Here is a 16,980-nt window from a genome sequence, read left to right on the forward strand (position 1 = left end):
GACAACGGACGGACAGGACCATACTAAGGATAGAAACCTCTTTGCTTTTAGAAAGCGTAGCTACCTGTTCCGACGTTGGTCCTACTGTTCTCTAGCAGACAGGCTTGTCTGCTACCCTCAAGCATGCAACTAGAAACACATTTGCTCATTCATCCTCTCACACAGAAGGGAAGGGGGTTGACAGTATCTTATCATATACAGTATATAAAAGAAAGCAGATATAGGTTCCGTATGAGATTGTGTGACATGAATTACATAGAAACTGTGTTTTAAAGTGTAGTAGTGCGACAGATCGTTCTTGTATATGTGTAAAAGTAACACGTTCCACTACTCAGTCTCCTCCCAGATAGTCAGAAACGCCACAGTAAATTTAGAAGAGGAATTTATGCCGTAAATGACAACAGATTTAAGAAATTAAACGTGAAAGGAATCCAATAGAGACCTTTCATAACCCCAACGCTCCGGGAAAAGACTGTGCAGGGAATTTTCTGGCCATGCTAGGACATACCCAAGCAGGCTTCTCACACCCTACTTAAACCAAAAGCCTAAAGAAAAGGCAAAAGGTCACCAGCTACTTGCTAAAACACAATAATTTCAACAAATCTTTAAAATCAACTAATTTCAAACAGAAAAAAAGAACACAATCTGTGACACCTATTTAAAAGATAGTGTAGACCTAATTCGGTCAGCAAGTAAAAGCAATGGTTCCTGTGTCATTAATACGAAAACAATTTCTGGTTGTTACCCTTATGGAGTTCACCAGTATTTGCTCATTGCAAGAGCCAACTAATCACAGGAAAATTTATGACTGTTTATTAACAAGCAAAATTTATGAAAATAGCAAAGGGGCCACAGCAATTATAAAAGAACGTGAAATAACATCAGTATTATAAAGCAGAACATTACAATGCACAATCCGAAAAACAAAAAAATGATAAGAGAAAAAACATGTTTTACAAAGTGGTTATCGCAAAAAAATTCTATATCTTATAAAACTAATAATTTGTAGAATTAAAATAACTTTGTGGCACTAATTTAATCACTCTACTATATTTCAGTTAGTTAGCAAACAATGACTACTGTGTCATTATACTGAAACTACAATTAATTAAGTGATTGTTACCCTTATGGGGTTCCTCACTATAAATATGCCCCATGCAAAAGCTAATCGATCACAGTCCAATGAGAATGAATAGCTATCTGATAAACGAAGCAATGCCACAGGAATGAATTTACGAAACAAAATATCACAAATCTAATACATCACACAAGAACAAACATTGATCAATAAAACAGCTCTGAAAGTACAATAGTTAACATCTAAAAAAACACCAATAAATAAAACAAATGCAAAATACAAGAGTCAAAGTCTAAAAAAAACAATAAATAGAACACCTGCAAAATACAAGAGTCAGTCTAATAAACACCAATAAATCGAACCCCTGCAAAACACATGAGTCAAAGTTTCTGTGACAGGAACACACGTATATGCACTGGACTAAGAACTGTATAATCACTGTTCACTGACACACTCAGTACTTCCACTGTTCCGAGGCACAATATAAGGGGCGGGGGAGGGGGAGGGGTTCATCGCCACAGCTGTCAGTAGGGATTTTTGTCCATCTGTTGCGTGCAATCCCGCCGTCTCTGCCCTCTCATGAAGTTTCTCTTGGTGGCCTGTGTCACGTACATCTCGATTTGGTTAAATGTTTGTGTTGTCAAATTCGTGTAGTATCCTCGTTTGACACGCCAGGTTGATATTCCTGGGCATGGATGACACTTAATGGCTCTTCTTTGTGCCACCCTTAGCTACCAGAGAACATCGAACTATGATTTACTGTCGCTTGACAGTGGGCATCCGCCAGGAAATGTTGATAGGCGTCGTTGAAGTCTACCAATTTCTCTGGACAGCATGTGTCAAAAGGTTCCACGCCCTTGTGTTGTTACATTCTTGAGTTATCCTCAATTGGCTCGCCGGTTTGATATTCCTAGGCAAGGATGTCGCTTAATGTCTCTTCTTTGTGCCACCCTTAGCGACCAGAGAACATCGAACCATGATTTACTGTCGCTTGACAGTGAGCATCCGTCAGGAAATGTTGATAGGCGTCGTTGAAGTCTGCCAATTTCTCTGGACAGTACGTATCAAAAAGGCTCCACACCCCTTGTGTTGTTACATTCTTGAGTTATCCTCAATTGGCTCGCCGATTTGATATTCCTGGGCAAGGATGACACTTAGTGGCTCTTCTTTGTGCCACCCTTGGCAACCAGAGAACACCGAACCATGACATTGTCGCTTGACAATGGGCATTCGCCAAGAAATGTTGATAGTTGTCGTTGACGTCTGCAAGTTTCTCTGGACAGTACCTGTCAAAGGGCTCCACGCCCTTTTATCCCCTATCTTCTGTCGTTTCTCCTCGGCCGTCTCGTCATGGTCGCGTGCGTGTGGTGCGTTGCCAGCAGATGGATTTCCGCGCGGTGGACCGCTCGCCCATCTCAGGTCATCGCCTCCAGGAAGGGTCGCACGGGGTGGCCCCCCATTAGCTCCAGGTGCAAGGGAAAGTGTTTGTCGCGTACCCTTCTTTTGTTGTCGGCCGCGCTCCTGGAGTGGCCCGGTTGACAGTGTGTCCTGCTGGGAAACCCGCTAGTTTACTACTAGCCCTCCTCCTCGCTGCTCCCGCTGTCTCGTAAGAGTTTAGCCGGTTCGCTTTCACGTTCTCAACTGCATTCACAGAAATTGTTCATCATACTTATGTCATTACCAAATGTCATACATAATACCGCTTAGTATTGTCTTTCACAATTTTTTAAGAACAAAAGTGAGACTTATTTTTTTTAATAAAAAAAATTACAAGAATCGACAATATAAAATATAAAAGTTAAATGACTTGACAATATTAAAAAATAAAAGTGAAATGACTTGACAGTATAAAAATTAAATTTAAATGAACTGACTATATAATATTTAAATCCATGTCACTAATGTGGTTCACTTACGTTTTAATAAATCAAATGCTACTTATTAGTTCACTATAATGAATAGGATTATGCCTTGTGTAAGTATAGGTCAGGACAGCATACGGTTCACATGTTATTTACACACACTCTCATGCACACCTGTTGTCTATTCTACAAACTAACTACCCATAAACATGCATTACTCAAAATTTTACTTCAATCCACTACTAGTTAAGCCAACAAGCTACTCCAATGCTATTTCAACATTGTTCTAACTCGTCCTCTTCTTGACGCTCGCGGAATACGTCTTGTCACATGATAAACATGGAGAAACGTTCCTTAAACATACAAAGTAGAAAGAACAATGGTTATTTGCAAATCAAAACATTTATACCAGTTCACACACCTGATAAGAGACTCGCAATTATACATTTATCATACTTTTATATTCACACATAAAACAGTAAGAAAATTTCATCTAAAATTACGTTATCACAGGAGTTAATCACGCAGATGACTCTGAGAACCGTAAAAATTTCTGCATCATACAGGTCATACTACCTTTTCTTACCCATTTTGCTGCGATTTCGTTCCTTCTTTAAGTTACCTTTCGCTTCCAAATCAGTTATTTCGCCTGTGGTGGTTATTCTGGATTCATATCTCATGAATGGCAAAATTGTGGTCTCCTCTATTCTGTAAAACAGTATCATCTTAACATATTGAACTTACAACAGACACAAAAGATCCGAATCCTCCTGTAGTTTAAATGACAAATGTTTTGCTTCATCCTTATTACCTTAAACCAAGCTTTCCTTCGGTCCCATAATCAAAATTATTTAATCTTCCTCTACCTTCAAGAGGGAAATTTCCTCAGTACAAATCATATAGGCTGCAGTGCATCCCGCACCAGCGAAAACAGTAAGCAGTAATGCTCACAGCATCAGCAAAACAAATAAACGTCAATTTTCTAGGACAAGTATTAACGCAGAATAATTTTTCAGGCTCTGGCTCAACATCAATCAAGACTACAGAAAGGATCCATATTTCTGTTCCATTCTCCATTTGCTGAAAAACTGCTCGTATTTGACTACCACAATAATATTTCAGGGCCACGTAAATTACACAAACCACAATTCTTCTTTCACCTTGAAGGGAAGCAATATACTGACGAAATCCACAGACAGCACTTTACATACTCAGCTATAAAGAACAAAAAAGACATATGTCATCAATATTAACATATCCTCGCATATTGGGAAGCCATTGGTTAAACAATCGTATTATCGCATCCTGTTTTCAAGATTCCAAACTTACTCATTCCTTTCTCAGAGTTCTCCTATCTTAAAATATTCATACAGCACGCATACTATAGTAAGAGATCCTCATTTATACTGACAGATATAGACTAGTAATAAATAGATAGTAGCACTGAAAGCAGAAAATCGGAAACAAGGCTACTAACAGCTGGGGACCTGGGTTTGCCAGACCCATAATACCCACAGATCGGATATTCCCCTGAGTTTTGCATTAATTCAACACAGATCTTGCTTCTCTCAGGAGCGACTCTTTTCAATTTACACAAAAAAAACAAACAGCATTTCACTCGTTCACAAAGAAACCTTTTATCTTCACATTTGAACCAACCTAAATCCTAATTACACAAGGAAAGAAAAAAAGTTAAAACATCACTTCAATCAATCACATAGAAACATCTTTATCATTAATTTTTATCAACATATTATTCAAAATGCATACGTCACAAATTTAAACTAATCAATTGTTTCTCCTCACCGTCCTCTCTACTTCTCACTGTCCTTTCTACTCATTTGCCATGTCGCTCATTTGTTCCGATTGGGCGCCTTCTGCGTTGATCGTTTGTCATTGCCGGTTTTGTTCATTTCCATTTGCTGGATTATGTCTAGGGTTAGCAGGCCGAATTTCAACATCATGAGGTGTTCCGCCTACAGTCCTATTCCCACCGTATTCATCGTCGTATCGATTCTGGTTGCTGTACCTGTAGCGTTCACGATCTTGTCCACGTCCTCGATCATTTCCGTTGTTCCACCTGTGTTCGCGACTGTTACCCCAGTTTCTATACGGCCGGTCCCGATTATTGTTCCGTTCGCGTCGCGACGACCAGTCACGCTGTTGATTAGTACTACGGCCATGACTGCGATCGCGCTGCTCTGCCCCGTAATAACTTAGTGCCTGATTAGGCGGGCATTCTGCTGTATTGTATTCCAACTCTTGGAGAAGTGTCTTAAACGTTTCCACGTCCTCTTTGCATCGTCCCGCAAGAATGACGTGGCGCAAGTGCATCGGCAATTTGGTGATGCATATCCTAATTAGTTCCACAGGCCCGTATGGGTCGTATAGAAATTGATTTGCTTGCAGCATGTGGTCGAATAGGCGTGCTGGGCTGCCGAAACCAGACTGGTTCAAATATGGCAGCATAATTATGCCATGCTTGACCCTATCTTGTGCCGCTTCCGACCAATAGGCGGACAGAAAGGCTTGTCGGAACTCCTGAGTGGAGTTGCAGTGACGTGCTGCCGACCTCATGCGAATCGTCGGTTCGCCTTCCAAATAGCCACACATATATTCTATCTTATGTGAACTTGCCCAGTCAGGGGGAAGACAAAACTCAAATTGCTCGAGCCATGCTCGTGGATGTATTCCTTTTTGCGAATTTCGAAATATCTCAAACTTTCTCACTGTAAGGAATTGTTTGAAATCAAATCCCCGTATTTCCTCCCGGCAAGGCCCTTGAATGTTTCTATTTTTCTCATGTCTGCCCCTCAAAATACATTCTTCCCTGTCGTCAAAATCTCCCTCGAGGCCGGAGTCCCTCTCTGTACTGTCCGTAGGGCTATTTTTTGTGCTATTGGTGAGTTCAGAATCACACGCCATGCAGTTTTCCAGATGCACCACGCGTTCTTGTAATTCGCCTGTTACAGCTTTGTGACGCCTGTTCCCTTCGAACTGTCCCTTCTGAAATCTAAGAAGCGAACACACTTCTTTGGTCTCTGCGACCGCTACCGGTGTAGTATTGTTCTCACTTTCCATCACCTTCATCGTGCCTACGATGTCCGCTAATGCCGCAATCTTATCATGTATTTGTCTGTTGTCCTCCGCCCCAGTCTGCTTCAGTTGTTGTACTTGCTGTTCGAGAGCGTGAATCGCTTGACTGTTGTCCGCTACTGTGTTGCTAATGGACGCTGGACAATGCGTTTCCGCCTCCTGGACGCTCGAGAGTACCTGCTGGTGTTCTCTTTGGCATTCTTCTCTCAGCACTTGGAAATTCCTAAGTAGCTGTTCTTCGCTCTCTTTCGATTCCGCATCGTGACTCCGCTTGCCCTGTTCTAAGGCTTGCAGACGATCATCGATTTGTTCAAATGTACGGCCTAATTCTTTCATAATATCACTTTTTATTTCACTTGCCAGATTGTTTATTCTTTGTGAGATATCATCGGACACTCTCTGCATCGACTTGTCACCTTTATTTGTCTGCTGAATTAGTTCTTCGTCTATTTGTTCACCTAGCTCACGGATCGATTTTTCGGATGATTCTTTTTGTTCTTGGAACGATTTTTCTGATTTCTGCGTCATTTGTTCGCCTAGCTCGCGGATCGATTTTTCAGATTTCTGCGCCATTTGTTCGCATAGCTCTCGGATCGATTTTTCAGATTTCTGCGTCATTTGTTCGCCTAGCTCTCGGATCGATTTTTCAGATTTCTGCGTCATTTGTTCGCCTAGCTCTCGGATCGATTTTTCAGATTTCTCTGCGTTTTCTTTATTTTGCTGCAATAAGGCTTTCATGAGTTCTGCCAAATCAATTTGGTTAGTTGGAGGCAAGTTAATTTCTGGCTCTGGTGTGAGCCCGTTCGTCCCGTTTTGCATTTCCTCTGAAGTATTCCCCATTGCATTTTCGGAACCGTCCGGCGTGTTAATATTCGAAATCAAATTATCCCCATGGTCCATGTTGCTTAAGTTGTTGGACTGCCTACTTTTAGCTTGGTTACGAGTCTGCATTAGTTCAATTTATGCCCGGTATGCAACACACTAATCAGAATAAATGTATCCCGCAAAAATTACTACAGTCAAACGAAAGGTACCCAACCTAGTACGCACTTTTTCACACACAAATCAAATTTATATCTTTGATCGAAGTCAGTGCAATTTACGAGCTAGAAAAAAAACGCATACATATAAAACACACAAAAATAGAAAACAAAACAAGACAAACAACCCAACGCTGCTCAAGAACGCCGTGAATCTTTTGAAAGGCTGCTCAGAAACAACGCAGAAGTTGTTTGAGCGCTGTAGGGGAAAAAAAATTAAGATTATACAACGCTCGCAATCTAGCGTTTCAGAGATTCCAGAGTCTAGCAGAATCACAGAACAGGGTCGCCATGTGTAATATTGTTTTAATTTGCTATGAAAGCAGTGGTGATAGACAATAAAAGCGGGTTAAAAGCTGTGAGCTGTCTAGGGAAGTTAACCTTGCATTACTGACCAACTGTTTCACCAGGTATCCAGTCTAGCTTACCAAATTCCCAACCAGACTAACATTTATTATATTCTTTTAATAGTCATACGACAATCGGTGATATATATATATAAAAGAGAATTGAAATAAAAAGAAATAAATCAGTTTATATTTGGAAATTTATTTTAACATTGATCATTGAAATTTCAGCATATTAAACGTGATTCCTAACTAAACTGGTGCCTTATTTAGGATTGTGAAAATGTGAGATTGTAATCTTACGGTACACATCAAATATCGAGCCAAGATTGGGAGACTGCATACAACACTGCATTCATAAAACAACACACAAAGAACGTTGAAACATATGCAACAGAAAATTAACCACTACCAACCGATTCAATTTTCACCCAAAGAAGTTACGTTCGTAGTACAATCCTGTCCGTCATGTAATTACCACACACTGGTATACTAAATTCATATTAACTCTTTGTGAAATCTTCCCGAAAAGAATAGCTGAGGGCTACTTTGATGATTACAGCACATGCTTCTCGTGGTCAACTTGGTTTACACAAAGAGTGTAACTCCACAATAATATTGATAATTAAAATAAATTACCCCGCATCTCGTGGTCGTGCGGTAGCATTCTCGCTTCCCACGCCCGGGTTCCCGGGTTCAATTCCCGGCGGGGTCAGGGATTTTCTCTGCCTCGTGATGGCTGGGTGTTGTGTGATGTCCTTAGGTTAGTTAGGTTTAAGTAGTTCTAAGTTCTAGGGGACTGATGACCATAGATGTTAAGTCCCATAGTGCTCAGAGCCATTTTTTTTAAATAAATTAGATCGAAAAGCAATTTACAAAAGAAATATCTCGAACTGGTTACTAACGTCTTACTATTAACCTGATGGGTCAAACAATTATATAAGCACGTGGTAGTGGTCTCACAAAGTACCCCCCACGTGGGCTGAACATAAAGAAAGACGAGACGTTATAATCTCACGCACATTCGCATCTAAGATTGATGAACTTAGTTAGAGTTACTGATCAACACGTGGTTCCACTTTATTCACAAAGTAGTGACAAAGCAACTACCAGAATATATTCTGAACTTCACACGAGAATTACACTGCGCTGCAATTTAAGATAACTTTAAATATTTTAGAGCTAAACCTGAAATAAAGGTGATTAAATTTTCAGTTAGGCTGAAATTAAGAAATTCATTATCCTACAGACTTAGCAGACATGCGCTTAGCCGGAGATCTTACCACTTCAAACGCTCGCCACGGACAGACTGCCTGGTCCCTTCCTGAGGGGTGGCTCACAAATACAAAAGGAAGTGGCCAGAGGGGCAGCTTCCTATACCAACATGACAATGGACGGACAGGACCATACTAAGGATAGAAACCTCTTTGCTTTTAGAAAGCGTAGCTACCTGTTCCGACGTTGGTCCTACTGTTCTCTAGCAGACAGGCTTGTCTGCTACCCTCAAGCATGCAACTAGAAATACATTTGCTCATTCATCCTCTCACACAGAAGGGAAGGGGGTTGACAGTATCTTATCATATACAGTATATAAAAGATAGCGGATGTAGGTTCCGTATGAGACTGTGTGACATGAATTACATATAAACTGTGTTTTAAAGTGTAGTAGTGTGACAGATCGTTCTTGTTTATGTGTAAAAGTAACACGTTCCACTACTCAGTCTCCTCCCAGATAGTCAGAAACGCCACAGTAAATTTAGAAGAGGAATTTATGCCGTAAATTACAACAGATTTAAGAAATTAAACGTGAAAGGAATTCAACAGAGACCTTTCATGATGTTTATGTTATTCTTTATTTCAATTTTCTGTACAGGTTCATAAACTCTTGGAACCGAGGTGATGCAAAACTTTTTTTGATGAGTGCACATTCTAACAACTTACAGGAATCTAGCCGCCTGTATTTCGAGCGTCGCAAATCCAGTAATTTCCAAGGCAGAAACGCTGAGAATTATGAGGCCGAATAGCTGAAATATCTATGAGAAAACGAGCAGATTTCAATGCAGCCGACACCAGGGCAACTACATCTGTCTGTTCATAGGACTGGTCATTCAGTAAAGCTCAAGTGGCAGTGATCACATGTTGATGCAGATACGTTAATTCAGCACCAACATTAATTAACCGTAAGGAATCAGACAAAGAAAGGCCAGTCAAGACAGAGGCCACATCAAAACTTTAAATATCAACCTTTCAAAAGTAATCCCTCTATCGACGTAAGAAATCCACTAAGTTGTGAACGTGCTTCACACACAGCTTTATCACTGTGCTCTACAGAGTAGCGAGGTGTTTCGCTACACAGTATGTCGGAGCACTAATGTTACTGATAGTGAGCCCAAGTGGTAATCCCTCTTTGTGGACTTTCGAGCGGCCATATAATCTACGTTTACAATAAGAATGAAGGCTCCTGATTGTGTATTGTGACGAGGAGCTTTTCGTCAGAAGACTGAAAATATTCCACTCAATACTTTGCGTCGGGTGAGCACTGTACACCGGATCAGATATCACGATAATGGAGATCCACATCCTGCTGTTGGATTAGTATTATTAAAGGCGCGATTGATATTAAATTGTCAAGTGAACCTGTAGATAGAAATGGTTCTTTTTGGTGAAATTCTGCTTGGTATCCTGCTCTCCCTCACTATACAACAGAAAGACAGACCAATGCTACCTCACCTGTTGACAGTCAACTCTCATTATCGATGACGCTGACGTTGATTCTTTATTTTTTCTGTGATGGTCCTAGTGTTTACTGTGTGTGTGCATTGTCTTTCAGCCTGTGCATTGCATACCGAGGTTTGAAGTTCCATTGCACCGCACTCTGTCGTTGCATTTATGCCTCGAGAATTACAGTGTGTCCACCAGTCGAAATATCGCCTGCATTCCCGTAAGTTATTTGTACGTCTTATACACCACCGGAAGAAACTCAAGTTTCAGTCTGTGCATAATTTTCACCTCAATTGTTTTAAAGAAGTTACTGCTATAATATTAAATTTGATACTATTTGTGGCTAGTAAGATGGAATGACTTGTGGAAAAAATGTAGTGATTACTCAGTGAGCATCGTACAGGAAAACAATTTGTACTATAATAAACGTTGAACAACCATAATACAGGAAGTTGTGAATTGATTTCTGGGTTCCATTTGCAGCGAACACGCTGTCAGCTGAAATGTATAACGAGAATTGTCAGTCCTAGCGTTCCAACTCTATAGCTTATTCATTTCATTCTGTATAACATAAAAAGAATACAGAAAGAGAGTCAGTCTGCGTCTGGGTCAACATTCATCAACGACCGTCTTGTCTAGTACTTGACATTAGTTTAAATGTATATTAATATCGTTTGGCAGGAGAGAAATTTCCGTGATGTTCGAATACAGAATTGATAGTATGGAGCTTGACTCAATCACGTCCACTAAAACGCTGGGTGCAACAATGCCAAACAACATAAAATGAAATGAGCGCATAAGGTCTGTTTTAATCAAGGACACTGCCCGACCTCGCGTTACTAAGAGACTTCTGGAAAGATACAGCTGAGTTTAGGAGCAGACAGCGAACAAAACGATGGTGTAACTGTTTATTAAATCAAGTTTGATTCCAGTGGGAAGTAACTGTGCCCAGCAACTGTATTCATTTCAGGTTGTAAAGAATAGAGCTTTCAGTATCAGATAATGTTCACTGCATACCTATATTTCGGTCACTGTGTAGCCGTCTTCAATGCAGTAACAGTAAGTTGAAACATTAAAACCACATACACGCACATAGACCCAACTGGGCTGTTCCTGTGGAATGCTGAATTTACACTCTGTTGCAAACGCTGTTCCTCCAAACGTCTTCAAAAGTGTTTCGTAAAAAGACTGCCTTCTTAGTTCCAAGGTTTTCCGTCTGAGTTCAACATTAGATGGTAGTAGCCACGTTGGGAATATGTGCATGTATATGGTTTTAATATTTTAACGTACATTTACTACATTGTGCCGAAAACTTTGTCTCTCGCTGTGGGGCGACGAGCGCATTCATGTTTACTTTCCTGTTTACTTTCCAGCTTTTCGAGGTGGGATAGCGGTCGTAGTGAAACGCTCTGAGCTACTCTTTTAGTGTATTTCCCTTCTATTTTTAAATTCCATTCTCTTAAAATAAGGACAGCATTTATAAAATAATTATACATTAAATTGATCACGAATATGTGAGTCTAATTTGTTCAGAAAGATCTCTTGTTGAAAGGTCATTCAAAATTGTATTCACAGTTTTTTTATGTTTAAAATATATCTGTTTGAAATAAGTCTGACTCCTTTCTGGTCTTCTTTTTTCCGGCAGTGAATTGTCACAGACATGTCAGATACATTATATCATTTCAAAATGTACTTGACACTGGTTATAAAGCTAAAATCGTGATAGTGTAAAACGAACTTTTTTCAGTCAAATGGTGGAATTTCTTTCAAAACATTCTATATGACTGTCGTCCTCCGCGAAGAAAAACCGTATTCGCAGCTGTTAGTTGCGCCTGGATGATAGGTAATACGTTATGCGTTAGTGTATTGCTGGTACCATAATTCGCAGAGTCGGGCCTGAATGGGTTAAGAAGGCATCCAAGCCATTCAGAGGCATGTTATCGAATTTCGGAGCGAGAACGTAAGGAAACCGCTCCATGACTTCAGATAGAAAACTGTGGAGTTCAAAAGACAGTCTTTTTGCGAAACGCTCTTGAGGAAGAATGGAGAAACAGTCTTTGCGACAGACTGCAAAATAAGCCTACTGTCACCTACATTCATCTCGCACAAGGACAGTAACGGTAAAATAAGAAAAATTAGGGCTCATACAAAACTATACATTCAATTAATATATCTTTATTACATTTCTTAGTGGAACAGGAAAAGACACAAATGGTACGAAGTACTCGCAGACCTTCACTGCTCAGTGTCTCGCGGAGTACGTATTTCGGTGTATAATTACATTTTTGTGTTATTCGGTTTCCGCTGCTATGTGTCCATTTCCTCTGTATTTCAATCGCAGGAACTGCTTACAGCCGTTAATGCGCATTATTCCATAGCAATTTTTTTCTTTCATACGGGCACAAGAACTCATCTTTTTGAGTGCCCTATGTTATGTTGTGAGGGTGTTGGTGTTAATAACAGTCGTATCTTTCTCTAGTCTCTTTACTGCAAAACGGAGCTGCCAAACGGAGAATTGTTTAGGAACTACTCAACTGACATATTTATCAAAATGAAGCTTCGAAACTTAGAGTTGTGTGTCACCCAGTCATCAGCTTTTCAATTGTACAATTTTTTTCATTGGTACTGAGCCTGTCCTTTTTTTTTCAGGCTCCAGAACCAGCAGAACAATGGTCTGGCATTCTTAATGCAATGAAAGAAGGTCACATAGCTCCGCAACGTGACTTTATCACGAAGCAGTATGCGGGAGATGAAGATTGCTTATATGTAAATTTATATACCCCAAAGGTAAGTCTTGTGTTTCTCACACGCCAATGTTCCAAATTAGACTATGATAGGCAGAACTGTACGTTGTGTGATGTTACCAATTTCTTTTCCCTTAAATGAGAGAATCTACGTTGATTAAAAGTACATTTGGGACATAGATGCATCCATATCGCTATAGCGAAGAGAGACACTGGAAGTGATCAGGACGTTATTACCGAGAATAAGTCGCCAGCAGGTGTATTCTGATATGTCGTCTCGGATTCTCTGATCGTACTCGTAAGATGTTAACTCAGTTTCATGTGGAGGGAACTAACGCCATAAGTCACTCGTAGAAGGCCACACACCTTTCTTCAAAGCTTACATCCCCGTTCGGCAATGTAGATTTCAGGTTTCCGCTTTTTACGGAAATCGCTAAAATGTTCTTGTAAAGGCACGGTCGATTCCCTTCCCCATTTTCCCGCAATTGGAAATTGTGCTCCGTCTGTAGCGACCGCATCGTAAGTAGGACGCTAAACCGTTTTCCATCTTTTCCCTTTTCCTCCAGTAGTGGGGCATTGCTATCATGAAATTTTCATCAATCATATGCTGCTAGGTGGAAGCTAACTGCTTGACTATATTCTGAATGTAGCGGTTACCTCTGAACTGCTACTTCAGTTCCACTGGAGGTTTAGAACTTTGCCTCGCAAATACATCGGAAAAGTCCCATTGATACAGGGATCTAGTACCGGTTTTGATGATACCTGAGGTCCGTGGTTCGGTAGACCTGCGTCAGACTCGAGTGGTTCTGTCGATCTGCGTCACACTCGAAAAAACTATCATTTTGTATCAGCTGAAGTCTTCATGTATCGGAACACTCTTTCTCCTGTCACTCACATTCCAGTTAAAATGTTTGTCCATTCATAGGACGCACTGGTTCCGGGGGTAACAGAATTTTCTAGGTTCGACTATCTCTTGTCTTACTGGCACACAGTTAACTTGAAAACTTTGAGCAACACGACAGCCATAATGTGCGCGTGAAATTAATACATCTACACTCCTGGAAATTGAAATAAGAACACCGTGAATTCGTTGTCCCAGGAAGGGGAAACTTTATTGACACATTCCTGGGGTCAGATACATCACATGATCACACTGACAGAACCACAGGCACATAGACACAGGCAACAGAGCATGCACAATGTCGGCACTAGTACAGTGTATCTCCACCTTTCGCAGCAATGCAGGCTGCTATTCTCCCATGGAGACGATCCTAGAGATGCTGGATGTAGTCCTGTGGAACGGCTTGCCATGCCATTTCCACCTGGCGCCTCAGTTGGACCAGCGTTCGTGCTGGACGTGCAGACCGCGTGAGACGACGCTTCATCCAGTCCCAAACATGCTCAATGGGGGACAGATCCGGAGATCTTGCTGGCCAGGGTAGTTCACTTACACCTTCTAGAGCACGTTGGGTGGCACGGGATACATGCGGACGTGCATTGTCCTGTTGGAACAGCAAGTTCCCTTGCCGGTCTAGGAATGGTGGAACGATGGGTTCGATGACGGTTTGGATGTACCGTGCACTATTCAGTGTCCCCTCGACGATCACCAGTGGTGTACGGCCAGTGTGGAGATCGCTCCCCACACCATGATGCCGGGAGTTGGCCCTGTGTGCCTCGGTCGTATGCAGTCCTGATTGTGGCGCTCACTTGCACGGCGCTAAACACGCATACGACCATCATTGGCACCAAGGCAGAAGCGACTCTCATCGCTGAAGACGACACGTCTCCATTCGTCCCTCCATTCACGCCTGTCGCGACACCACTGGAGGCGGGCTGCACGATGTTGGGGCGTGAGCGGAAGACGGCCTAACGGTGTGCGGGACCGTAGCCCAGCTTCATGGAGACGGTTGCGAATGGTCCTCGCCGATACCCCAGGAGCAACAGTGTCCCTAATTTGCTGGGAATTGGCGGTGCGGTCCCCTACGGCACTGCGTAGGATCCTACGGCCTTGGCGTGCATCCGTGCGTCGCTGCGGTCCGGTCCCAGGTCGACGGGCACGTGCACCTTCCGCCGACCACTGGCGACAACATCGATGTACTGTGGAGACCTCACGCCCCACGTGTTGAGCAATTCGGCGGTACGTCCACCCGGCCTCCCGCATGCCCACTATACGCCCTCGCTCAAAGTCCGTCAACTGCACATACGATTCACGTCCACGCTGTCGCGGCATGCTACCAGTGTTAAAGACTGCGATGGAGCTCCGTATGCAAACTGGCTGACACTGACGGCGGCGGTGCACAAATGCTGCGCAGCTAGCGCCATTCGACGGCCAACACCACGGTTCCTGGTGTGTCCGCTGTGCCGTGCGTGTGATCATTGCTTGTACAGCCCTCTCGCAGTGTCCGGAGCAAGTATGGTGGGTCTGACACACCGGTGTCAGTGTGTTCTTTTTTCCATTTCCAGGAGTGTATATGCGAACTGGAAAGTTCTCTCTTTGCTCTCTATGTCAGTTATGTGACACTGAGTAGAATGCCGATGAGTGGACCGTTGTGTTTTTCGTTTATAGTGCCACAAAAATTTAAACTTCTTCAAACGTATCTGTCTAATATCTTCTACTGCATCTGACTAAGACTGAATATTGTATCTCAGACTGAATATTGTAACTAAGACTGAAATGTTTCAGAGCGACGGAAAAAATGTAGCCATCAAAATATATATCAATAAGGCACCCTAAAATGCACAAAAATCAATAACATGAATCGCTACCGAAATACATTACTATTCTTTAACCAAAGCGTAAACCCTATAAATGATTCTGGCTGCATAGAAACAACACATACAATGAGTCCCAATATTTTGGATCTAGCTTCAATTGAAAGTTCTATAAGCAGTACGGGTAATAAGAAGGCCATTTGCTGGTTACCATTACTCTTGCTCCTAGGCTGAAGGAATACAAATGCTGTGATGTAGCCTGAAACAAGTGATCGTGAGATGGACTAGCTTGAACCTAGCCCCGTGGATTCTAAGATTCTCTTCTTTCAGTCCGAAGATTCTCTGTATTATGAACTTCCCACGCGAGCATCTAAATAAAATATCGGATTTTCCTGTGGAAATAGTGACTTAATTTTGAAGCAGTATGCCCGCACTGGTACGGCATGTGATAAACAACTGCTTGACATATTGAATTTAGTAGTGATTACTAGATCAAAGAAACGTAACAACGAAGGTTTTGTTTTTACAGTCCAGGCTAAAATCAAATTCCGCTTAGATCAGTGGACACATTTTTATCACACATCGCATGTACTGCACATCAGCGTAAAATCATTTGTGAAAAAAGGTCATTTCTTGATGAAACAAAACTCATAAAGTCTATTTTCGTTTCATGAAGTATATACATTAAAAAATTATTTAAGTGACGTAAAATACAAGTAACGATTTAATCAGAGAAGCCTTCCTATTAAACAAGTAAGAAAAGATTTCACTTTCTTAGCGTTAATCAACTGAAATCATATGAAACTCCCTCAAGGAATTAGAAATTCGTATGCAGTATGAAAGAGAACCCTTTCCCTAAAAACTAGACCTCATTAACTACAACTCGGTGAAACGGACTACTTCGTAAAACATCAGATTTACAGTGTAAATTACTCTAAAAAATGTTGGAGTACATCAAATATTTGAGTGATACAATCTTTTAATCATTTGCGAGGTATATGGTCGTGTTACGGCCAACTGATGGCACTGGAAATCACATAAGACAACAGTGTAAGTAGGTCCAGTCGTTTGGTTGAAACGCTAGTTCACTAAATGTGACGAAATCACCAGTAATGAAACAATGCAGTGCAAAGCATTTATATAATGAATAAGAAAGGTAACAAAATAATTAACTAGACAGCTGATGGCTACATGGATGAGAACTTGAACCACCTAAGAAAAGACTCTAGTTATTAATTTTATGAGTCGGTTAACATAACGTGATTTAAATTACTTTTCTGAGATGAGGTCTGTAATGGTAAAAGTAGTGAGAAGTTAATTCACCTCTGTCGCGCAGATTTAGCTGGGCGTAGCGAATATCATCTAGTTACTGCGGAATAG

General features: G+C 41.4%; 1 protein-coding gene across 1 annotated transcript in view; it reads left to right on the forward strand.

Annotated features, from left to right (window-relative positions):
* The window catches only part of LOC124777134 (juvenile hormone esterase-like), a 170,856-nt gene that overhangs the window by 27,033 nt on the left and 126,843 nt on the right, over positions 1–16,980 (forward strand). The window contains exon 2 of the mRNA XM_047252427.1: positions 12,794–12,931. Coding sequence (XP_047108383.1) covers positions 12,794–12,931 — 138 coding nt within the window. The remainder of the gene's footprint in view (positions 1–12,793; positions 12,932–16,980) is intronic.

The sequence above is a fragment of the Schistocerca piceifrons genome, chromosome 2 (genome assembly GCF_021461385.2).
Source record: "Schistocerca piceifrons isolate TAMUIC-IGC-003096 chromosome 2, iqSchPice1.1, whole genome shotgun sequence".
NCBI lineage: Eukaryota > Metazoa > Arthropoda > Insecta > Orthoptera > Acrididae > Schistocerca > Schistocerca piceifrons.